The sequence below is a fragment of the Lathamus discolor genome, chromosome 2, assembly GCF_037157495.1.
Source record: "Lathamus discolor isolate bLatDis1 chromosome 2, bLatDis1.hap1, whole genome shotgun sequence".
Lineage (NCBI taxonomy): Eukaryota > Metazoa > Chordata > Aves > Psittaciformes > Psittacidae > Lathamus > Lathamus discolor.
In genome coordinates this window covers 75,509,353-75,533,543 of record NC_088885.1, presented here as the reverse complement: position 1 = coordinate 75,533,543, position 24,191 = coordinate 75,509,353, and the positions used below count along the sequence as shown (strand labels likewise).

At 37.1% G+C, this 24,191-nt stretch overlaps 1 protein-coding gene across 6 annotated transcripts in view; it reads left to right on the top strand.

Moving 5' to 3' along the window:
• RELCH (RAB11 binding and LisH domain, coiled-coil and HEAT repeat containing) overlaps nt 1-23,367 on the top strand; it is a 74,928-nt gene extending 51,561 nt beyond the window's left edge. For 3 of the 6 annotated variants that reach the window (XM_065667522.1, XM_065667520.1, XM_065667526.1), the window contains 14 exons: nt 869-1,016; nt 2,517-2,673; nt 3,203-3,326; nt 4,961-5,009; nt 5,479-5,558; nt 6,346-6,452; nt 7,062-7,161; nt 11,209-11,291; nt 12,219-12,282; nt 13,824-13,962; nt 14,919-15,035; nt 16,065-16,153; nt 17,907-17,977; nt 21,544-23,367. In XM_065667522.1, coding sequence (XP_065523594.1) covers nt 869-1,016; nt 2,517-2,673; nt 3,203-3,326; nt 4,961-5,009; nt 5,479-5,558; nt 6,346-6,452; nt 7,062-7,161; nt 11,209-11,291; nt 12,219-12,282; nt 13,824-13,962; nt 14,919-15,035; nt 16,065-16,153; nt 17,907-17,977; nt 21,544-21,664 — 1,449 coding nt within the window. In that variant the 3' untranslated portion in view covers nt 21,665-23,367. Of the gene's footprint in view, nt 1-868; nt 1,017-2,516; nt 2,674-3,202; nt 3,327-4,960; nt 5,010-5,478; nt 5,559-6,345; nt 6,453-7,061; nt 7,162-11,208; nt 11,292-11,942; nt 12,026-12,218; nt 12,283-13,823; nt 13,963-14,918; nt 15,036-16,064; nt 16,154-17,906; nt 17,978-21,543 lie in introns of those variants that run through there. The other 3 variants (XM_065667521.1, XM_065667523.1, XM_065667525.1) reach the window with 3 other exon arrangements.
• Nucleotides 23,368-24,191: the final 824 nt, after the last annotated feature.

The following is a 24,191-nucleotide window of genomic DNA, read 5'->3' as shown; positions in this document are numbered from 1 at the left end:
GCTGTTTCTACACTGGAGAATTTTCTTTGTGTCTTTATTATATATGCAGGCTTTTAAAAAAGTACAGAAAAGGTAGGTAATTGCTACCCAGTGCGGGGGAGGGGAGACATTTTCTGGAGATTCTTGTAACTCTGTAACTGTTACTTGTCCTTGGGAAGAAGGGAAAAAAACTACCACCAAAACTGCCCAAACCAAATGTGTTCCTCTTTAAGAGTGTTTTTGCCTTATAGCCTAATGATTAAACTGCAGTTCAGAAGATGCTTGCTTGCGGCTGTGGCTACATGATGTGTTATTCTCAGTGCATTTGCCCTTTATTTAAATTTGGTTTAAGTGTCACATAGTGTACTTTTTAATAAAGTGCAATATTTATTAAACAAACTAGAATTGAATGGTTTAGTTAGGGCATTTGCAATTATGAGCTAGTTTGCCTGCATACTTGATTTGGTAGATATCTGAAAAGGCCTGGAAAATAGGGTATCAACAGTCTAACATGCTTAACCAAGATGCTTGTTTTCAGAGTACAGGCAACTAGTTTATTCAGGTTTTAAAAGGCATTGGTCTCTGAGACCAAGGATTCCTATTTCCAAAATGTGCTGAAAAATGTTCTTTCAGAATATCGGTATGTTCGCTGATATGAACTATTGAATGCTAAAGGCTGTATTGCTTGAATCTTTAGAATGGAAGTGACTGAAGGGTGACAAGATTTGGATGGTGACACAAAGTAAGCTTGTGGTTGGGATGAATTACTATATAATTAGTGTGTCTGTATAGAAACTTGTCACAGATTTGTTGATCTCTTGCCAGGAAATACATGCCTAAACAACAGATTATGCAAACTGAAAACTTTTAACTGTCCTGTTTCTTTCAGGAAGGAGAGCATGGCTTGGATGAACATAAGCTCCACATGTATCTGTCTGCTCTGCAGTCACTGATTCCTTCACTGTTTGCACTTGTGCTCCAGAATGCACCTTTCACAAGCAAGGCTAAACTTCAGGGAGAAGTACCACAAATAGAAGGTAAATTATTACTGTCTGATGTGTGGCATTTTCGTAAATTAAAGTATAATTAAGCAACAAATCTCAAACCACTATCAACTGCAAAGAAACAATTTCAGGAAGTAGTCCATAGTCTAGGTTTACTTGGGGTTTCTGTGTATTTAAGGTTACTACACAAACATAAGCTGTAGAATCTATGTGTAAAGTAGGTTTTGGGTGCTTTTTTTTTTTTTATAGCACACTGTACAATAAGAACTTGTGCCTTATTGTTTATGCCCCCAAGCCTTTTCTCTAATCCACCTGTTTTTTATGTTGTGTTTTCATATATAACAAGTACAGAGAAAGAGGCTCCCTGAATTTCTGTCATGTTGTGAATTTTTTTCAATAGATTCTGCACTTTAGTCATTTAACTGTTTCAACCTTCTACCCGAAGTAGATTTTGCCAGTCTTCACTCCCTCCCCCAACTCATTACTTAAATGAATTGTCAGAAGAGAATAATTTACAAATAAAAATCCAAGACCCCAAAAAACATTTGAGACCATTAAAATATGTGAGCATTGAAGGTCTGCTACACTAGCGTTGTTTTTATTATGCTCAATTCATGTGGAGCATACTTAAAATTATTCAGCGAAGAAGTTAAGCGACAACAACAACATCTTAGCTACTGCATAAGGTTGGCTACCTTTTACTACCCAGCATATGGCTGGCTTTTTGGGTTGCAAGCGTACACTTGTGGGTTCATGTTGAGTTTCTCATCAACCAACACCCTCAAGTCTTTCTCCTCAGGGCTGCTCTCAATCCCTTCATCCCCCAGCCTGTATTGATACAGGGGCTTGCCCTGACCTAAGTGCCAGACCTTGTATTTGACCTCACAAAGTTCATATGGGCTCAACTCTTGAGCTTGCCCAGGCTCCTCTGAATGCATCTCATCCCTCAGGCGTGTCAACCATACCACTCAGCTTGGTGTTGCCTGCAAAGTTGCTGGGGTGCAGTCACTCCTGCTCTCTGTTGTTGATGAAGATACTAAACTACCAGTCCCAACACAGATCCCTGAAGAACACCGCTCATCACCAGTCTCCATCTGAACACTGAGCCTCTCACCACTACTCTCTTGATGCAACCATTGAGCCAATTTCTTATCCAACAAAAAGCCTGTCCATCAAATGCATATTTCTCTATTTGAGAGAAGATGGCATCTGTAGTTCTTCCCTTGTTCACTGATTTTAGTGATTCCATCATAGAACACCAGTGGGTTGGTCAGGCAACATTTGCCCTTAGTGAAGCTATGCTGGTAGTGATAGTTCCATAATCTCCCTGTACCAGCATTTTCCCTTTTTAAGTAAGAGCTATTTTGTCTCTTCAGAGATGGATTTAACTCACAGATTTTTAAAAAGCAATTGGATAACCTTACACAGAAGGCAGTAAAGAGTTTCAGACTCACTTAGCTATCTTTGCTGACATCACCTCTAAGGCATTTTCATCTTCTTTTGTTCATGATTGCTTGTTCCCTGCTGTTACAGTCACTAGATTTCCCCGACCCGTATCGCCTCTTCAGGATGTGGCCATCATCATTGGAAGCCGTGAACAATTAGCAGTGTTGTTGCAACTGTACGACTATCAGCTAGAACATGAGGGTACCACAGGCTGGGAGACTTTGCTATGGGTAGTCAATCAGCTGTGAGTTCATTTGTATCTCATGATTTCTAATTTTAAAATATGTCAAAATTAATAGTTCTTAAGCATGATTATGTTTAGCAATTATTAAACATCAGAATTTTAAGCATGATTGTGCTTAAGAATTGCTAGAGAGGAAAAAGTTGAATTATTTTAGATGATGTTATTTTTATGCTGAGTTGACTTAGCTGGTATTTTCTGAATAAAATCAGTCTAGCAGAACATGTAAGTAACTTCTTGTTCCAGAAAATGGTTTATTTCATCTTGGCACAAGCATGCAGTCAGTTCTCTGTTGAAGAGAAAAATACTGTATTTGAAAATATAGGTCACACTTTTCTGGCACTTAAACCCTTGCTTTCTTCAAGGGGCAGGAATTGTACAGAATGTGTACATAATTTCATAAAAACCAGTAGTGCTCCGTGTGTGTATATATATGTATTTATCAATATAAACAGTAAATCTATGCAAATATAACTGGATAGAAACAAAAGATTGGAGTAGTGTTTAATATCGTTTTGTTTCCTGATTTCAGGCTACCACAGCTCATAGAAATAGTTGGCAAGATCAATGTAGCATCAACCGCCTGTGTCCATGAGTTCTCTAGATTTTTCTGGAGACTTTGTAGGACATTTGGAAAAATTTTTACAAACACTAAGGTAAGATATTATCTTAAAGGTTCTACAAGAAGAGCAGCTGATAATATATATAGTCTCCATAATTGCAATGTGTCTGAATACCCACACTTTATATTTGCATGACACACTGATATTTTTCCATAAGTACATTTAAGCCTGCTATTATTAAATCTCTGTTTGTATCCTTTTGATACAAAGGCCCTGGGTTTTGACCATTTTGGAATGGCCTTTTTGTCTTGCCCAACAAAATTTGTCATATTGCTTTGTGAATGGCATAGACAGTGGGAGAGATCCATCCTAGTTCTAGTGATTAAAAAATTTCCTTCAAAACAATACAGTGTTCAGTATTTGTGGTGTACATAAGTACTCTAGCCTGTACTTGATTGGAAATTTAAAATTAATGCTTTACCTCCCCAAAATAGTTATATAGATAATATCTGAATATTTTTATCAAGGAAATATATAATTTTTCTTAATAAAATAACTTTTGGATATAATTCAAAAACATTTCAAGCTGTAAAACATAAGATTACCTAAAGCTAAAATTACAAAACAGAGTTAGCATTATGTTCTGCCTCCAGAGAGAAGATTTAAACCAGTCTCTGGTATTTGAAAGCCCTTTCTTCACGTTATCTTTAAAACCCTTCCTTCTGCATCAAAAGGAGCGTGACCAGCAGGTCGAAGGAGGTGATCCTGCCCCTCTACTCTGCTCTTGTGAGACCTCACCTGCAGTATTGTGTGCAGTTCTGGTGTCCTCAACATAAAAAGGACATGGAACTGCTGGAACAAGTCCAGAGGAGGGCCATGAGGATGATCAGGGGACTGGAGCACCTCCCGTATGAAGACAGGCTGAGAAAGTTGGGGCTGTTCAGCCTGGGGAAGAGAAGGCTGCATGGAGACCTCATAGCAGCCTTCCAGTACTTGAAGGGGGCCTATAGGGATGCTGGGGAGGAACTCTTCGTCAGGGACTGTAGTGATAGGACAAGGGGTAACGGGTTAAAACTTAAACAGGGAAAGTTTAGATTGGATATAAGGAAGAAATTCTTTCCTGTTAGGGTGGTGAGACACTGGAATGGGTTGCCGAGGGAGGTTGTGAGTGCTCCATCCCTGGCAGTGTTCAAGGCCAGGTTGGATGAAGCCTTGTGTGGGATGGTTTAGTGTGAGGTGTCCCTGCCCATGGCAGGGGGGTTGGAACTAGATGATCTTGAGGTCCTTTCCAACCCGAACTATTTTATGATTCTGTGATTCTATAAAACTGTTTTGATACTGATTATCACAGCTATATTTCAGAAGAAAGTATTTACTATACAACAAAGATACAAAGCAAAAATCTTCCCCAACCCCCATGTAAAACCATATACTCTAAAGCCCGGCTAAGAATATTGCCACGGGACTTCAACTTTTGGTGTCAGGAGTGCTAAGTACTGCTACCGCAATGAGGGTACGCAGTAGAAATTATTATGCTGTTATGTAATACTTTCAATTTTCATTAAAGTTGGCTATGCTTTTAAATAATTTTTTTTCCTGTACCTTCAAAATGTCCTTTTTCTGATGTTTTTTTGTTTATTGGGGTATTTTTTATTCTTAATTTGCTCCTAAATTTATTGACACTGGTAACATGTTTTCTTACATGGGATTCATCATCCTTTGTATAGGTAAAACCACAGTTCCAGGAAATCTTAAGACTGTCTGAGGAAAACATAGGTAAGTAGCTTTTCACTCAAATGAATAAAAATTGATTTTGAACCACAACTGGAAAAAACCCATGTCAATCTCTTGTTTAGATAACAAATCTGAGAATTGCAGTCTGAAAAAGTTATCCTGAAATGTTGAAAATCTAATCTTAATCTGAATTGAATGCTCTGATGCTGTAGGTTGTGTGCATGTGTAAAGTACAAATAAAATCTCAAATCCAAATACTGCTTAAACGTTATTTTAGCATGCGTGTGCCTGTATATATGTATATATATGTATATAAATTCTTCATGTATATATAAAAAGGTGACTATAATAAGACACACATGTATTATTACAATACTGGTACAATTTTGCCACACATATTATAATACACACGTCTACCTTCTATATATAAAAATACATAGTATATATATTATGCACATATATACACATATATGTATATATAAAAGCTAATTTTTTCATTGTGTTTCATTAGATTCTACAGCAGGTAATGGAGTGCTAACAAAAGCCACAGTTCCCATCTATGCAACAGGGGTCCTTACATGTTATATTCAGGTAGGTTTGTTTTTCTGTTTCTTTCTTATGAAAAAAATATTCTACCAAGAACCTCTTACTGTTTTCTTTGAAAACTTAGTGTTCTTGTACTTTGAAAATACCTGGTAAAGTGGGCAGCTGTAAACATGTTTAAAAGCCAAGTTTTCTTGTGAGGTTGTCCACTACATTTAGATGATATGCTGCTATGTGCGTCTATCAAAAATATTAATGCTATTCCATAAATGGGTTCTTGGACATTAAACTCTGACCCCTGCAAATGTAACTTTGAAAAATTGCCTGAAATAGATGAAACAGATAAGCAGGTAAATCACAATTTTGGGCAATATAGTTGGAGTCTTAAAATTTCAGTGTTACCTAGTATTAAATAAGTAATACTACCTAATCCTCCAGTTATGACCAGCAGTTATGGACTGGCATATACATAGCTTACAGGGAAAAAAATATACTTCTTCATCTCACAGATGTTTAGAGGACTGTGAGCAATCGCAAACTGTCAGGAGCCATGAAAGTGCTCAAGTACTCTTCGTTAAAGTTTCTTTAGTAAACCACTTCAAATAAGTTATGCAAGAGTATGTGCTTAGTTGATGAAATACATAAATACAGTGTTGTTTTGTGTTTGCTTTGAAAGGTTCTTGTATTTAAAACCACATTTTTGAAGTTCATAAGAAGGCTGTTAAAGGCTAAATCTAGTTTTTTCTCATTCATAGTTTGCCTTTCTTGTAGCTGTAGGTCATCAGAACCACAGCAATACCTCTACTACATTAAACATTGTATTCTTTTCTTTCAGGAAGAAGACCGCAAACTGTTAGTTGGATTCTTAGAAGATGTAATGACCATGCTTTCACTATCCCATGCTCCTCTTGATAGCCTGAAAGCTTCCTTTGTGGAACTGGGGTAAAAAGTATACCGTGGAGTTGACTAGATCTAAATGCATCAGAAGTTTTTATCAAAACCTGCTAATCTGTCTGTAATAACTGTGATGCTCTCGGTGAAAAAGGAGTATACATTCCTTTGAGTATATATTCCTTGGTGTTTCACAAAATTTAAACTTTCAGTCTGTAGATTAAAAAGTTGTAAAAAATTCAGATATGTAAACCAAAAAGCAACCAAAGGCCGTACAAAAGCAACAAACCTGCAAGAGTCACTCATTGAGAATAAAATGGAAATTAAATTTTTATTTTCTGTAGTAGTAAGATATACTCTAAATATGTATTTGCACTGAGTTCAAGGTCATAATGTATTGAAAATTATTCTTTAAAGTTCTTTTTTAATGAACTTCGAATTGCAGCATATTTTCTAGACAGCAGCATGTTGCATGTCCTTCCGAATTAGATAAATGTTATGTATCCTTCAGAAAGGAGTTGGAGTAGATTTGTTGAGCAATGAATTCCAGAGACTACATTTTGTAGGCAAAGAACATATTCAGGGTTTGGGAGGTGTTGGTTGTGCTTCGTTCTTTGGGACTGAGGTGGTTTTTTTGATTGCCCAATTGTTTTCTTTTAGTGCAAACCCAGCTTATCATGAGCTGCTATTAACAGTCTTATGGTATGGAGTTGTCCATACTTCTGCTCTTGTTCGATGTACAGCTGCTAGAATGTTTGAGGTAAGTTTTATCCAAACGTTTTTTACACTGTTTTAAAACTAGAGTTTATTTTTAAAAACAGTGATTCAGATGATGCTGTTGCATTAAAAATTACAGATTACTTATGTCAGTTGTGTACTGTGTGATGGAGCAGGAAGCTATGGTGCAGTTGTATTCTGTATCAACAGCATATTTTTCTGTATATCTGTAGATAACTGTTGCTTTTGCTATTCAACACATCAGTAGCCTAATTCACAAATAAGCAGTTTTCTGTCCTTTTTGTATATACTTGTACAATACATTTGCATGGTAATTCAGACTAGTTTCTATTGGTGCCAGGTAATAGTGGTAAAAACAAACAATCTATTTTGTATTTTTTGTAAAAATTAAAATATTTTATGATTACTTTACTTGCCACTTAATGACAGCTTCATCTTTCCCTTAATACCTATAATTTTTTTCAGGATAACTGTTTCATTTAACTAATAAGTTTGCTTTTTTTTTCCCATATCATGCCTTTGTTTCATCAACTGTTAATTAAAAGGGGCATATACAAAAACTCTGGGACATACTCCACTTGCTGAACAAAGATTACTTTTTTTGCATGTTAGACATACTTGTAATCACACTGTCACTGTCCATTTATTTTTTCTTCTGTTCTCAGTGTTTCTTCTACATTTGACTCATTTGGATAGCTTTGCAGTGAACCTCTAGCTGAAGCTTCAACCTTGTATCAGTCTGCAAAACCAAATCTCAGATTTGCCTAGAAAAAAGGAGCACTTAACCATTAGTGTTCTTTACTGTAGCTCTGCAAGTCATTGCAGATAAGCAATAAACGATCTTTAAGCCAAGGGGTAATGGCTTTAAATTGGGTAGATTTAGATTAAAGGAAGAAATTCTTCACTATGAAAATGGTGACAGGAATGGGTTTCCTAGTGAAGTGGTGGCTGCCCCATTCCTGGAAGTGTTCAAGGCCAGGTTGGAAGGGGCTTTAAGCAATCTGGTCTAGTGGGAAGTGTCCCTGCCCATGGTCACTCTTAGACTGTTTCTGAGTTGTTGTTTGGCTTCGGGTTTTTTGTTGGGTTTTTTTTTCTTTCACTTAACAAGCAAAGTGTTCATATTTTATATGTGTAATAACACACTTTTTTAATGATTATTTTTTTAATAAGCATTAGCCAAATGTTTGAAAAACCTCAATTACAGCAGGCTGTTTGTTGTCTCGATTGCAGCTTCTTTTCAAATTCAATTTTATGTTGATTATTTTTAGTCAGACCTGCATGCTATTTGATTGCTTCTTTCTTAATATAGGTGACTTTTTACTTAAGCATAGGCAACTGTGTTGAAGACACTTCTCTCACTTGCAAATAGTTTTATATTGCCATTTACTCAGTAGCCATGGTACGCATATATGGCAATACATAAATCTGCGAAGTCACCTCACTTTTGGAAGACTCATTCATTCAGGGAATTTGACACCTCAGAGGCTACTGAATGGCAAAGCCCAGCAATTAGATAATGTAATAAATAGCATGTCACCTGCAGGACAGCTCTTGGAGCTAGAAAGATTCTAAGCAGCACAGTGGTCTGTCTGTACGGCAGCACAGGGACTGCCATGATTTGAGCCTACCAGAGTGCATTACCAAACCCATTAAGGATTGAGAGGACACAGAAGTGATTTGGAGTCATTCTATCCTTTCTCTCCTTCAGGAGCAGGAAGCTATGTGCTACCATTTTTAAGGTGTAATATGCATAACTAATTATCACACATTAGTCTAGAGAATTCAAAGCAGGGTAAAAATTTGCTTTGTATGTCTCATTGTATCTCACTGTAACCTTACAAGCTGCTACGTAGCTTTGCCCATCCAGCTGTTTCTGTTGCTTCTGTGTTAATGTCCTCAGTCAGTAGTTTCCCATTTGAATGTTGATGTAAATGGCTTTTGTTGCTGCTGGTTTGAACATGAAGCTCATAGTTGAGTTGTAAATTTCACTGGTTTGTTTAGGTTCAAGGCTAGGGACACTTATCTTCAGAATAACACTTGAATTATAAAGCATTTTTTATTTTCTATAAAACAGAACAATGCTATTTACTGTGCTTTACCATAATTAGAAATGTGGCAGTCCACATAGTTATGTAGCAAGATCGTTCTGAATTGTTTGCTAATTCTACAAATCCCAAGCATTTTGTATTGCAAATCACTGTATTACCTTTAGGCTTTTCTTGAAATTAAGATTAGTAAAGAAAACTCAGTTCCCTATTTGTTCAAAATTAAAAATAGTAAGCATACTCTATTTTAATCAATGGGAAGACTGGTATATCTATATATGAGATTAAGTTCATCATAGTCAAACAGTGAGCTATGTCCTTAACAGCTGTTTGGAGAGTTAGCCCATAAGCTCAACACATCAGCACTTAAAGTTCTTGCCACTGTAAATAATCCTGAAATATATTGATGTTAAAATGTAGTACCTGAACTGGCATCACTAATAGTTTCTGAGTAGATAGTATAGGAAGTTGCAGCTTTCCCCCTCCAAGTACTTTTACACAGCTTAACAATTCTCTCCCCGTTCTTCCTCCTCCAGTTACTATCTGCAAGGCCACAATATGTTTTCTGCATGTGTGCACATATGCATGCATGCTCATAGAAGCACACAGAAATATTGCTTAATAAAAATGACTGCTTTGTACAGAATGCTTCTGGAAAGTCAGGTTCCTTGCAATCTTTCACAATTTACTTTGGTTTCATTTCAGAGTTTGTAAGCAGGAACACTCAAACGTAAAGCAGAATGTAAAACCCTCTCTAGTTAGACGGTGTAAATATTGCTTGCTTTCAGTACTGCGTGCTACACTGGCAGCTACTGATTTCCCTATGTCCTGTGGATCTTATGTGTTCTTTTGTTACACTGCTGGGGTGAAAAGCATGGAGTTTAATTTGTGTTTATGATGTAAATTGAGTAATGACATTTCAGATTTCTCATAGGAACTACAGATAAGCTTTTTATGTTTATCTCTTAAAACCAGCAAATATATGCAGGCTTCGTTACATGAGATAAAAAATGGAAAGCCTTGATATTTCCATTTTGTATTAACGCAGACAAAAAACTCACCCTGTTTTGCTGAAAATAAGAAAGTTTGGAACTTGTAATTTTTGAAAATTCGTTGGTTTTGATATGTTGAAAACATTTAAAGGGGATCTGCTACATATGCATCAAATGTATGCTTATATATGGCTGTATAAGTAATGCAAAAAAAAATCACCTGGGAACATCAAAATTCAAACAATTTCCACATATTTATCGATAATAAATTTCACTGTGATCTCAGATTTTAACATTTGGGATGTATTGCAACAAATAAATCTCCTTCCTTAGTTTGCAGAAAGACTTGTTGGAATACATTTCATGGATAATCACAAGATTCTCCATTTTCTACTTGCATAGACCAACAAGAGAAACTTGGGAAATTTTGCATACATACTGCTTGGATGGTGGTTTAATCTAAAATAGTCCTGCATGACTTTAAGGAAGGCTTAATGGCATCTGGGAAGGTGTTGTTTGTCACACTGTACAAGGTCTGAAAGGTGTCACTGAGGATGGGGAAAACTACATGCATTTGGCCTAAAGACATTTATTTTCATGTCAAAGCCACCTACTATAATAAATACAATTCTCTTGAGTTAGTAGCAGCATTTAAATTAAACTGTCAAGCTCAAATTGGCATCACTTTAGTATTTAATTATACATAATTATAATACAGAATTAGTATTTTAATACATAATTACTTGCAAAACTTTTGAGAGTTCAAGTTTTAAAACAGCTGAAAATAGAGAAAACATCATCATGTTGTGTAATTCAGTAGGTTTCTGCTGATTGCCAGACCACTTCAGCTTTCTTCATGCCTTTGCATATATGAAGCACTAGTGTAGCAGTATTTGCTTAGCTTCTAATTTTGGTTTGCTTTTTTGTGTTTTTTCTTTCTCTCTCTTGGTCGTGCTGTTCTTCTTCCCATGATACTGTGCTCACTCTTTCCGTGTGCATCACCTGTGATACCCCCCTGCTCCGACCATTCAGCTGTTGGTGAAGGGGGTACATGAAACTCTGGTAGCTCAGAGAGTTGTTCCTGCTCTCATTACTCTCTCCAGTGACCCTGAAATGTAAGTTTTCTGACTTGCCTTATATACCTAGCATCCCTCTTAATACTTAGGAAGAAATAACCATCAGTTCTGTTTCTTAAGTTAGCTGAACTAAAATGTATTTTTAAACAAATGTAACTTTTAAATAATTTACAAATTAAAATATTTATTGCAACACCTAGATATTGGGTAAAACTGCTGAATAAACTTTAAATAGAAAACTTAATGTCATTCAGTGTTTATGGTTTCTTATATTTAATCATATTCTCAGTTTTGAAATTTGCTTACATAATTTCTTAGGAGAAAGGTGGATAGTAATGTGTTCTGTAATGCTGTCAGCTTTACTACTGCAGAATTAAATGTCGTCTGCGTTACTAAAATACAGAACAGTTTTTTGGCTGAGTTTAATTTCTGATAGGCAACAATAGTACTTAATTTCCTGGACATTCTGATGTGATATTTCTTTCAAGCTATGGAGGGATGCTTTGCAAATCTCACTAACAGGTTTACTAATAAATGCTACAGCATGAGTAGAGTTTTAATCATTTTAATGCCTTGTGTGGGTGACTAAACCAAGAAAAAACCCAAGACTCTGCCTGCCCATCCTCAGTCACAGCTAACCTAGTTCAAGTTTACCAAACCGTTTTTTATTGCATGTTGACTGGTTTACAGCTGACTCTTCGAGGCATGAGTGAAGCGTTAGTTGACAAGCGGGTTGCTCCGGCCCTTGTTACCTTGTCCAGTGATCCTGAATTGTGAGTTTCAGATTGAGACCTTGAGTTAATCCTGTCTTTTTCCTGATCTGCTTTTGTTTTGTTTTGTTTTGTTTTGTCATTGCTAGAAACTAATGTAACTTAAAATTACTAATTTTGTAATTTGGCTTTATTTTTTATTGATTTTATTTTTAATGTTTCACACATATTTAAAGACTCTATTTTTCTGTTGTAGTTCAGTGAGGATTGCAACAATTCCTGCTTTTGGGACCATCATGGAAACTGTAACTCAGAGAGAGGTAAGACACCTGTTCTCAGGCTGTTGTTTTTGTAGCATAAGAAGTGGGTGATTTTTTTTTTTTTTTTGGAAATCCATAAATCCAGTAATATATTAACGAGCTTGGAGAAAGGAAAAAAAATGCAACTTATAAATTATTTCTTCCTGTTATATTCTCTTCCAAAATGCTTTCCAGTTTTGCAGTGGTCGTGGAGGAGAGGAACAAACCAACCCTCTTGTAACTAATAAAAACATTTCCTTCTAAATACCAAACCCAATATAAACAAATTAAACCAAATATGTAGAGGGGGAGGCCTGTGCTAGAAGATGGGAAGTCCCATGCTCAAATTATTTTTAAAAACATTTTCCAGTAGAGTTGAGAAATTCAAGTCCATTATTTCCAAATAGAATAGTCTTACATTAAATGCTAACCAAAGATGTGGTAGGATTCATCTACCAAGATGCTTTAGGATATCCTGCTTGACTTCCAACTACTTCAGAAGAGCACAAGTCTCTTCAAAAGTAGTTCCTGTCATCTTCTGATTTAGCCCATTGTGTTCAAGATGGCATTAAAAGACATCATAGTGACATAACTGAATTAATCCTCAAGGGTAATATAGATACGCAATTCTTTAGTAATAGCTCAGAATCCTGAAAAAGGCACCCAGGATTCTGCTGTAAGCTGTAGAAATACTGTATTTTGTTTTCTGTAAAAACTGTACAATCGCCTATCTTCTTAAAGTCCTTGCAGCTTTTTGCAGAGCTTGCATTCTTCCTGTAATTTCAACATCTTCTAAAAGAATGTGTTTGAGGAAATGTGAGTAAGAAGTCAGTGATGACTCACAAGTACTTGGAAGATGGATAAGTTACAATTTTGTAGCTTGGAATGCATGCCTATAATCAGTTTGGGAAGAATACTGTTTTGTTACCACACAAAAATTACTGTATCCATTGCACTGATTATAAGAAGCCTTAGAGTACAGAGGTGATATTGCCTTCCAAAATGTATCAGAAAATGTTATTTTTACAACTTTGAATGCAAATAAATTCTTATGTCATCTTAGATATATTTGTATTTTCAAGTTTTCTAGCCTTTAGTTGAAGAAATCTTTTTCATTCCATTGGTTTTATGCTTATCTTGCGTCTGTGTCCTCTGCAGAACTTTTTTCAGCATATCGAGATATTACCAGAAAAATAAACTGAATTCAGTTCTAATTAAACAGGAAAACTCCAAAGATATTAATAGTAAGAGTGAAATATTAATAGCAGGTAAAAAATGTATCAAAACCAGGAAACCTCAGGAATAAAGACCAGCTATATGGAAGCACCTGTCTGTAGTTAAAGATAGCTCAGACTAAAACACTGATAATAGCCTTCAAAACTTACAGCTGCATTGAAGAGTTTGGAACATCCTGTTAGGAAAAAAAAAAAAGTAAATTAACAGAAGGGCTAAGGTGTATCAGCTGAAATAAGGAAGATTATAAACGTACTCTGAACTAAGCATCCTGGTTTCTAGTATCTTCATTCTTTTGTGTACTTTTTATTTCTCTGGGAACATTCAAGCTTCTGGAAAGAGTGAAAATGCAGCTGGCATCTTTCCTGGAGGACCCTCAATATCAAGACCAACATTCTTTACATACAGAAATCATAAAAACATTTGGAAGAGTCGGACCTAATGCTGAGCCCAGATTTAGAGATGAATGTAAGTTGCATCAGTGGAGGATGCAGTCTTCCTCTTTCTAAAAGCTAATAGTATGCTGGTTATATTGATTTTTTTTTTTGTTTGTTTTTTTGTTTTTTGTTTGTATTTACAAAAAAGCATGATGAAAACTTGTTTCCAAAGTTTGATCTGTCCCAGTATTTAGGACTATGCTAATACAATTTTCATTTTACCTAACGTTGCTGTGTCACTGGCACAGGATGATGAACGATTTCAAAGCCAGAGGGGACTGGTCACTTTGCTGCAGAGCAAGTTTGAAGTTATCTGGTTTTAATCACTTGATATGCAAAATTCCTTCTTTCCCCCACCCCCCATTGCTTCACCCCCTGCTGGCATATAAATTTCAAGTATTCAACACACTTTAAATGTAAGCACAGCGCCAATTAACAAAACAGCTTCTTCTTCATGGGCCTGAAATGTAAAGCACATGGAAGAGCCAAGTGATTGTTACACTGTCTTAAAGAGACTTAAAAACAACACACGAGGAGCTATCACACCTCCCAGCTGTAGGTGTCTAGTTTAACAGGCTATAAACTCCTTAGGCTTCCTCTGTAGTCAGTGAAGATTTGTCATGACATGCATATTGCTGTCACTAGCTTATCAGCTGTATTTGTAAAATAGAAGCATGTTTTAGACAGCTTTAGCAGCAGGAGAGTAGTTATGTTGCAAAATATTTTCTGTAAACTGTTACTATTTCAAATGTACTCTGAGGTACTATTTTATTTTAGGTGGTGTTACTGTAGTTTTGTTTTGAGTTTGAGCTGATGAGTTAATCTGCTGTTAAGGACAGTCCCATCAAAAGCCATTATTTGCAGTTTTTATTCCACACTTACGTGTGATGCTTCAGATGCCTGTGATTTCCACTTAGGAACTGTTTCATGCAAAGCAAGTCTGTAGAAAGCAATTTGAAATTCTTATTCCAGTATTTACTTTTACAGTTGTTATTCCACACTTGCTCAAGTTAGCCTTGGTTAACAACCAGCAGTCTGTGGATTCGAAGAGACTGGATATCGCTACTCACCTGTTTGAAGCTTACAGTGCTCTTTCCTGTTGTTGTATCCTTTTTTAGGCAAAGCTGTTAATTGTTTGGTGTGGGGAGAGGATTAATACTTGAGAAATAACTAAATTTGTCTTTGAATGTATGATGTAAAACACGATCTGATCAGTGTAAAGAAGAGGTTTTCACAGAAGCTGAGTGAGTGTGCTGGGTTAGCCTGGAGGCCAGGTGCCCACCAAGCTGCTCTGTCAATCCTTTCCTCAGCAGGACAGGGTGGGGAGAAAAGAAGATGGAAAAAATCTTGTGGATCAAGATAAAGTCAATTTAATAAAGCAAAAGCAAATGCTGCACATAGAAGCAAAGGAAAACATGATTTATTCACCACTTCCAGGAAGCAGGGCCTCAAGCTCATGTAGCTTTTGCTCTAGAAGACAAATGTCATAATAATGAATGCCCCTGCTCCTATTCGTTTCTCTCAGCTTTTATCGCTGAGCAGACATCCTATGGTGTGTACTATCCCTTTGGTCAGTTTGGGTCAGCCTTCCCACCTGTCTCCTCCCAGCTCTTGCCCACCCCCAGCCTGGAGGTAAGGGGACAATGTTTGAGAGACAACCTTGATGGTGTGTGAGCACTGCTTGGGAGCAGCCAAACACTGGGGTGTTATCAGCAGCTTTCTAGCTACCACTACTAAGCACAGCACTATCAGGGGTGTTTTGTGGAAAATTCACTACATCTCAGTCAGACCCAACACAGTGGAACTGCTAGATACTTTAAAAAAACCACAATCAACCCCCCCCCCACCCCAAAAAAAAAAAAATAGAAAACCAAAGCTCTTGATCTTAAACTGTAAATTAAAAAAAAAAATAAAAATAGTACAGCTATATGAAATACGTGAAGTTAAATATGTTTAAGATATTTTTTACTTTTTGCTAGTCATGAAGTGGTAAAAAATGCTATCATTTGCTTGGGTTTTGCTGCTGTGGGTTGTCCTTGTGTTCAGTAGAACATTAACAGAAGACAGAGAAAATAAAAAAATGTATAATTTCAGAAGACAATCCTTATAATGCCTTAACCACCTGGGGTTTAGTTATTTCAGAGGATCTAATGGTCAATCACTTTTTACCAGGACTTAAGTGTTTACGAACTGATATGGAACATCTCTCGCCAGAGCATGAGGTGAGCAGCTATGTTTGCTAACCAAGTATGAGATGCAGCTGGCAGCAAAATTTGAAGCATAATGGTATTTAAAACCAAAAGTTAAGGAGAGCTTACTTATAAGTGGCATCAGAACAGCGTGGTGTGGGGGGTGGGGAGGTGGGGGTGGGGAATAGCTCACACAGTTTTAAAAACAGAAAAACTTTTAAAATGTATTTCTATGCTGAAGACCTCTGCGGAGAAATAGTCAACTGCCAGAAATGCATGTAGAAACACACATCTTAGATGTACAAAATGCAGAAGTGTTCCAATGGACAGGTAGAAATGCTAAGTAACAAAAATTATGGCTGCTGTGCTGAGAAATCTTGGCTTTCTTTTGATACAGGAAGAAAAGCTTGCTTTTTCACTGGAATTCTGAATGTATTTCTCTTGTACCTCTGCACTCTTAAGTACTTGCATATTTTATGCAAATGAAGGGCAGCAAATTGAGCAGTAATAGCTGTAGTCCTGTTACTTGTACACATGTTTGAATGCTGCTTTCTGAAACATTCAAGGGTGTGTAACAGCTGCTGCCCAAACTGCTTCAAGTGTCAGAGTAATACTTCTGGAAAAATAGAGTGACAAGTGGCACTGATCTGCAGACTGGGCCACAGCTTACCAGTGTAATAAATGGTTTCAAAGGATATTTTGTGCTGCAGCTGTCTTACAGGGATTTGACAGAAACCAGCTTTTTTATGTATAAAAATCTGTTTTTAAATAGTTACCACTTGGTAGTAACCATTCATGACTGATCTGTATTTTGGAGATTAAAATTAAGCTTTTTTCTTCATTGTATTTGTTCAAGTTTTGGTAAAACACTACTGATTTTAGTTGCTTGTAGCTTTGACATTTTAGGTTTAGTGTCGCAAAGTGCTTAGCTTCCTCCTGAGCTGTGAGTAGAGAAAGCTGCCATTCATTAAATATGTTTATAGTTTCACGCTCTGCATTGCAACTGCTTTGTGTGTTTCAAATGCTTTTGGTTTAATGTGTTAAAGCAGTACGGTTGTGAGCAGAGTTATATATCTGTCCAATGAATGGTATGATTTCTTTCAAAGCTTGCTGTTGGGAATCATTCCTTTATTTTTGGTATGCTGGGAAAATGTAAAATGTCAGTGTGGGTGTGTTTTTAGTCTTAAATATTCTGTAGAAACCTTTAACACTGCAGTTGCCTGAGTAAAGTGAAAAAGCCATAATTCACAGAAACCCTTGAAGACAACAGTGAAATGATACCAAGTTGGTTTTAGCACTTCCTTTCCACTAAAAACTTGTCTCAGAATGCCATCACACTGTTGCTTTCCTTGCTTTTTCTTTCATGTGTGATGCTGGTAAAGATATGAATTTTAAAAGGTACTTGAAAACTCTCGAAAGGAAAATAGAGGGAAGATGAATGTGTGTTGAAGTTAATGGCTAATAAATAAAAGGATTGTTTGAAAAAAGGAAGATAAGGAGGTGTGTCTCAGGCCTGAGTTTGCTTTGGATCTATTTTAAAAAGCCAGGGGAAACAGGAGGCAGTCTTGGACTCCATAACTATTTCAAAAACATTTTCTTCCTTTATTTTGAATGATTTTGTTGTTTCTAGCCATAAGGTGTTATCAGATAGCTGGAATTTAAATGCACTTTTAAAACAACAGAGTCTCTTTAAATAGTTCTGTTAATGCTAGAATTAGTTGTGGAGTAGGTTTCGTACAAAGTGTTAATGTAAAAGAAAATCATGTGTATCTGTTATGTGTCTTAGGTTATTTTAAGCTCCATGATAAAAGAGTGTGAACAGAAAGTGGAAAACAAGACCGTCCAAGAACCACAGGGGTAAGACTTCAACTTCTCTTTTTTTTTTTAATATGCCTCCAGAGTTACGCTCTGCAGAGTGTATTCCTTAATGGTGTCTGAGGCTTGTGACCAGAAATCCAGCACTGACATGCTCTGTATTTGAAAGCAGATTTTAGAAACTTCGATTTGTGATTGTTTGTCTCCAGGACATTTTTTTGTCATTGCAATGATACTCTTGTTTTCCCATGTTCCTTAGTTCTTAATTGTTTATCTATTTAAAGCAATAATTGAATTTCTGTCCTGAATCCAAGATGGCAGGGAATGCTTGACCTATATGCTTAGGGCAATGGATGTGACACACACCTTGCAACTCACTTTTATTGGGATGGCCTGCAGGCTGAAAGAATTGTTCTGGTCATGGTAATAACCTGCTCCAGGCTACTGGTTTTGCTTGCATGTGGCTAATGTACACAAGAACAGTTTCTTCCAGTGTAAAAAGTGACCTCATGTAGTGTGTGTTAGTTTTATCAAGGTCTTCCCTGTACTATGTACCTGGCGTAGTAGCTACCCAGTAGGTAGTTGTGATAAGTCAGAATTAACAGCCAGACTCTTTGCAGATCTGATGCTAAGCAATTGCTGTAGACTCACCAACCAACCTGTGCAAGGATATCCCTCCACTTAAGCAATGACTTAATATTTTGCCTAATGAATTGATTTATTAGAATCAGTTGCCTATATGAGCATCTATTACTTTGTCAGTATTTCCCCTGTAGAGGTTTTATGGACTGTTTTTGTTTTTGTTTTTTTTTTTTTTAATTCTACAGACTAACCAATAATCTTCTTTGATTTTTCATTTTCATTCTTTGTGCAGTAAAAGAGCCACCACCTCAGACTATGGAAATTAAAAAATAAAAGCGATATATCTGTTTAAATATATAAAACTTTTATGTCTGATAAACGTTTATCATTTCTTAAGGAACTATTTGACAGCCATTTAGGAGAGATCATTAGAAAATATGAAATTAATTCCTTCTCAAGCAGACATATTCCCAGAATGCAGCAAATACACATGATATCAAGCTGGTCTCCTCAAACAACACCATTAATCTTAATCTGAAGGGGTTTTAATTTTCTTACCTGAACCAAAGGTTATGAAACAAAATTCCTTGGCTGAGCTCTTCCTAGTTCTCAAGTGGTGTTCTTCAGTTGGACAGGAGTTTTAACTTTTTTGATGTGTGCTTTTGGCTCTCAAATGTTTTAACCTATTTAATTCCTCAAAGCTGTTCTCCGTGTGGCTAGAGTTTGAGTGATCAGCTTATTTTATGTAGGGTTTAGGCTTACCTTGCTTTAGCTTGTATCAGTGCAAGACATGTCAGCCTAAATGTGAGAGATCTGTATTACTTAAAATCCTGCTTATGAAAATATTTTGAAATCACAGTTAGTCCTGTTAAGCACTTGCAGAAACAGATAAATGCAATCATGATTCAACGTCCAGTGTTTTCTTTTAGAATGCAGCTGCTGGAAACTGCAAGGTTTGAAAAGGATGTCTTTGAAATGCATTGCTTCATTCTTTAATTAGCCTTCACCTTTCTTACTCAAAGCCAGGCTGTGGTTGCAATCCTTTACTGTACAAAATTAACATGAAATATTTTGCCACTGAAGAAATGACCTTTTCATATACATGAATGTGGGGTTTTTTTTTCCTTGCTAAGCCCTTGCCAATTTCAGTTCCTAATTTCAGTGTTAAATATGTATTTGATGAAGAATTTAAGTGCAACTAGGAGATAAATTACTGATTTTTAACATGAGAATAAATGTACAAAAACCCTAAGACTGTATGCAAAAGCAGTCGTAAGATGCTGCTGGTCATCTTGTCTTTGCCCCTTACTGTTAGAAAGGTTGGTCAAATAATACAGGGTCACAGAAATAGGTTTTAAAAAAAGATTAAACTTTGTCTTTTTAAATCTTGGATAGCTGCTTTTGCTAAACATTTTCTTTAGCAGTTAACAACAGTATGCTTTGTGATACTCTTCAGATGGGCTATGTGTACCTAAGGCCCCTTCAAAGATCTGGGTCCTGCAGAAGACAGGGTGTCAATTCAGCTTCAAAAGTAGAAGGGATGTGGAATACATTTGAGGGGATATATTTATGATACAATTAAGTTATCTGTAAATCCGTAAGACAGCATTAGTGAGAAGCTTCCCTTTTGGTTTCTGAAGTACTCTGTTTAAAAAGAGCCTGTATTCATTACCTTTTCTTGTGGTATGAAATGGCAAAAAATTACTGATTGCATCCCTGCTACCTTTGAAGAAATCATTCAAATTCTGTTGAAGCGGTTTGAAGTTAATTAATTTGACCTGCCTTGATGCAGAAGTGTCTGCGGAACTGTTATAACCTTGCAGACTGAAGAGTCAGTGTCTGGAAGCAGGCCTGTGCCAGTAAGACAGATCTGCTCTTAGGTATAATTGAAATGCAGGGTCCATGCTGAGCTCACAAGGGAGAATTTCACTGGTAGTGTTTTGTAAAATTGGTCTTGTCTAATGCTGAAAAATGTTTGCCATTTTAACTACAAATATAGGAAGTATAGAATATTTATTAATACTCCTATCATATTTTTGCCTGTTACATTCTGTCTTAAGACAGATTACTCCTACTATGCTGAAGTTACATATATCTGAAATAGAGCTCACTCATACATTTCAAATTAAAAATAAATACATTGCAGCATTTGGATAATTTAGTAAAGTTTAAGGTTGTAGCATCTGATAGGCTCAGCATTGATTGGGTTGCTCCTTCTAGTCCAGTTTCTTGGGGGAAATTTTGGACTCTCCATTGTTTTCTCTAGTGCATATGAACTAAGAACATGCAAGGAAAGGTTGTAGGAGTCACATTCACGCCAGCCAGGAGAAAGCTCTTTACCCAGCAAGGACTAATGAACTAGTAGGACTCAGTGCCACAGGGTGGGATTTACCAGAAGTTTACAAGGGGATTGAGGGAAAGCCAAACAAGTAATGTTAAATAAAGATTCATTGGGAGTTGCTAGATGACAGTCCACACCAATTTTAAACTCTGTTCATGATGAAACAGTTGGAAAACAAGAGAGTTGCAAATTAAGAGAGGTCACTGTTTTGTGCTTACTTTTTATTTACTGTTTCCCTGCATACCTCCTAATGGTCACTGTTGGAAGCAAGATACGTGGGCTAGACAGGTCCTTGCTCTGACCTAGGACCGTTGTTCTTATACTAATTGAGTGTAAGGATTGACATTTCTTATGTGGGGATTAAGTCAGTCTTCCACAGAGGTATTTGTCACTAGGGCAGTTGCCCAATAGCTAACAAGTGCTAATGTGGTGACTTCCAAAGGCAATGAAAAGTAGTGTGCACGAAAATATTCTACAGGTTTCACTAGGACTATGTGAACACAATAATTAATATAACAGTGTATGTTTGGGCTGGGTGGTCATGGTTTTTCAGTTCTTGATGGACTGGTCCTTTGTGATGTTGAAACCTCTAGAATGCAAGGACAATTCAGCTGCTTATTAAATAACAGCACAGTGTTGTTTTTTCCTTTGTAGTCTTATGTCACTAATATCTTTACTTTCCTAGCTCGATGTCGATTGCGGCAAGCCTTGTGAGTGAAGACACAAAGACCAAGTTTTTGAACAAGATGGGCCAGCTGACAACATCAGGTGCAATGCTGGCTAATGTGTTTCAGAGGAAGAAGTAAGGTGGGAAAAGGAACCCCCAGCTAACACTAAAATGGACCTCACAGAGACTGGTTCCTGTACTTGAAGTACTTGCCTTTTAATTTCTTCTGTCTTATGTTCTTGTTGTATAATTTTATTCTAACCTCCAAAGATATTTGCACTGCTTTTGAATATCGCTGTGTATCTGTTAATTTTGGGTTACCTGTGGTTGATATAAAACTGAAATCATAGTCTGTACCAAGTCCCTGTTCTGTGTTCTTGTCTTTCCAGCATAATTTTTTTTATATAGCGGGAGGTTGTTTGGGTTTTGATTTTTCTATTTTATTTTCTGACAGGATATCAGCAAGTATCTGTATTATACATGGAGCTATTATGACGGTACTTAAAATAATGTAAATTTGAAGTCATTGTCATGAAGTAATAAAAGTGGAGATTACTTATGTATTTAAATTATGACAGAGTAATGCAGATTTTTTTATGATGTTTCTAAACAGAAGAGGAAGAGCCACCAGCATTTGTCTGTGCTTCTAGGATTGTTTTTGTAAGTATTGTGCATCTTGAATCCAGAGGAATTGCAGTAGCTAATGTACGAGCTGTTTGCATCAGTCTGCAGGGAATGCTCATGTTTCAGATGCTTTACGCTGACATTGTAAATGCTGTACAAAGTCCTTCAGATAATATTCTCACACCTGTTGTGGTTTTTTGAGGGATGTTTTCTTTTGTTGGGGTTTTTTTGTTTTGTTTTAGAGCACTTTAACAGCCAGTCTGCACATCCAGGGGCACATCCACTAAGTAAAGGAAAAACATGATAAATTAATACAAGTTAATAAATGTATAAGCTAATATACTTAAGGACTAAGGGTCCTAGAACAGTCCTGCAGGCAGAGGAAAGTTATGTAGGAGAAAGAGTGCTTTCGTCTTGCGCTCAGAGTGCAGTTCTGTGTACTGTGAAAGCTAAAATTAAGATTTTTCTTTTAGTTGTCATTTAGGTTGAATCTCAGTTCAAATTTAACATCAGAGTATTTGAAATTGTTATGTTTGACATGCAGTTTCTTTAAAATGTTAGGTAGGCTGCATACATACTTTATACAAATGACATTGCAAGGAGTATCTTCAACAACTACCAAATACTTTTGTTAGCAAGGAAGCATTAACAACTAAATCCTTCTATTCTTATGCAGCACTTTCTTTTTTCTCTCCTTCTTTATGTCAATGTAAGCTTCTGAAAGCAAACTTAAGTGCATGCATGAACTGGTGTGAGGTTGCAAAATATAAAGCTCAGGCATTCTCTGACATGGCTCCATTCAGTTGGAAGCATTAACATCTTTGAGGACAGGGGAAGCAAAAGGCATGAGGGAAGAAAGTACTCGCTTCAGAAGCAGAATTGGATGGAGTAGCACTTCAGGTATTGCCCTTAGACAAAAATAACAGAGATAACTTGGGGCTTCTTCCAACTGCTTCATGTCTGTTCCTGTTGGCTCTGCATATACAGTTGCCTGCCATGTTTGTGTTGTGACAGGGCACACTTGCACACTGTCAGACTCTTTACACTGCACTGATGAAACATGTTCTTGAGATTACAGACAGCTCCATGCCTTCATATTGCTTGTTACCATGAAAGTATACTTTTAGCAGACTGACTGTGAAATGGAGACATTCCTGAGGAATGGGAAGTGGTGACATTCCTCTCTATTGTTCTGTTGTCAATAAAAAGTTTTGTATACCTGCCTTGTCTTGTTACTTCTAGTCTTCTCCAAAAAAAGATTATAGAATCATAGAACAGTTAGGGTTGAAATGTCAGATAACCGTCCCTGTCATTAGGACACTGTGTGACTGTATGGTCTGATGTTAAGTCTTTCAGTATATAGAATCATAGAATCATAGAATAGTTAGGGTTGGAAAGGACCTTAAGATCATCCAGTTCCAACCCCCTTGCCATGGGCAGGGACACCTCACACTAAAGCATCTCACCCAAGGCTTTGTCCACCCTGGCCTTGAACACTGCCAGGGATGGAGCATTCACAACCTCCCTGGGCAACCCATTCCAGTGCCTCACCACCCTAACAGGAAAGAATTTCCTCCTTGTATCCAATCTAAACTTCCCCTGTTTAAGTTTTAACCCATTACCCCTTGTCCTGTCACTACAGTCCCTGATGAAGAGTCCCTCCCCAGCATCCCTATAGGCCCCCTTCAGATACTGGAAGGCTGCTATGAGGTCCCCACACAGCCTTCTCTTCTCCAGGCTGAACAGCCCCAACTTTCTCAGCCTGTCTTCATACGGGAGGTGCTCCAGTCCCCTGATCATCCTCGTGGCCCTCCTCTGGACTTGTTCCAGCAGTTCCATGTCCTTTTTATGTTGAGGGCCCCAAAGCTGAGCACAGTACCCCAGGTGGGGTCTCACAAGAGCGGAGTAGAGGGGCAGGATCACCTCCTTCAACCTGCTGGTCACGCTCCTTTTGATGCAGCCCAGGATACGGTTGTCACATCAAAACAGCTATTACAGGAGAGAGGTCTAATGTGCAAGCATTATTTCGCCTGAAATTTCTT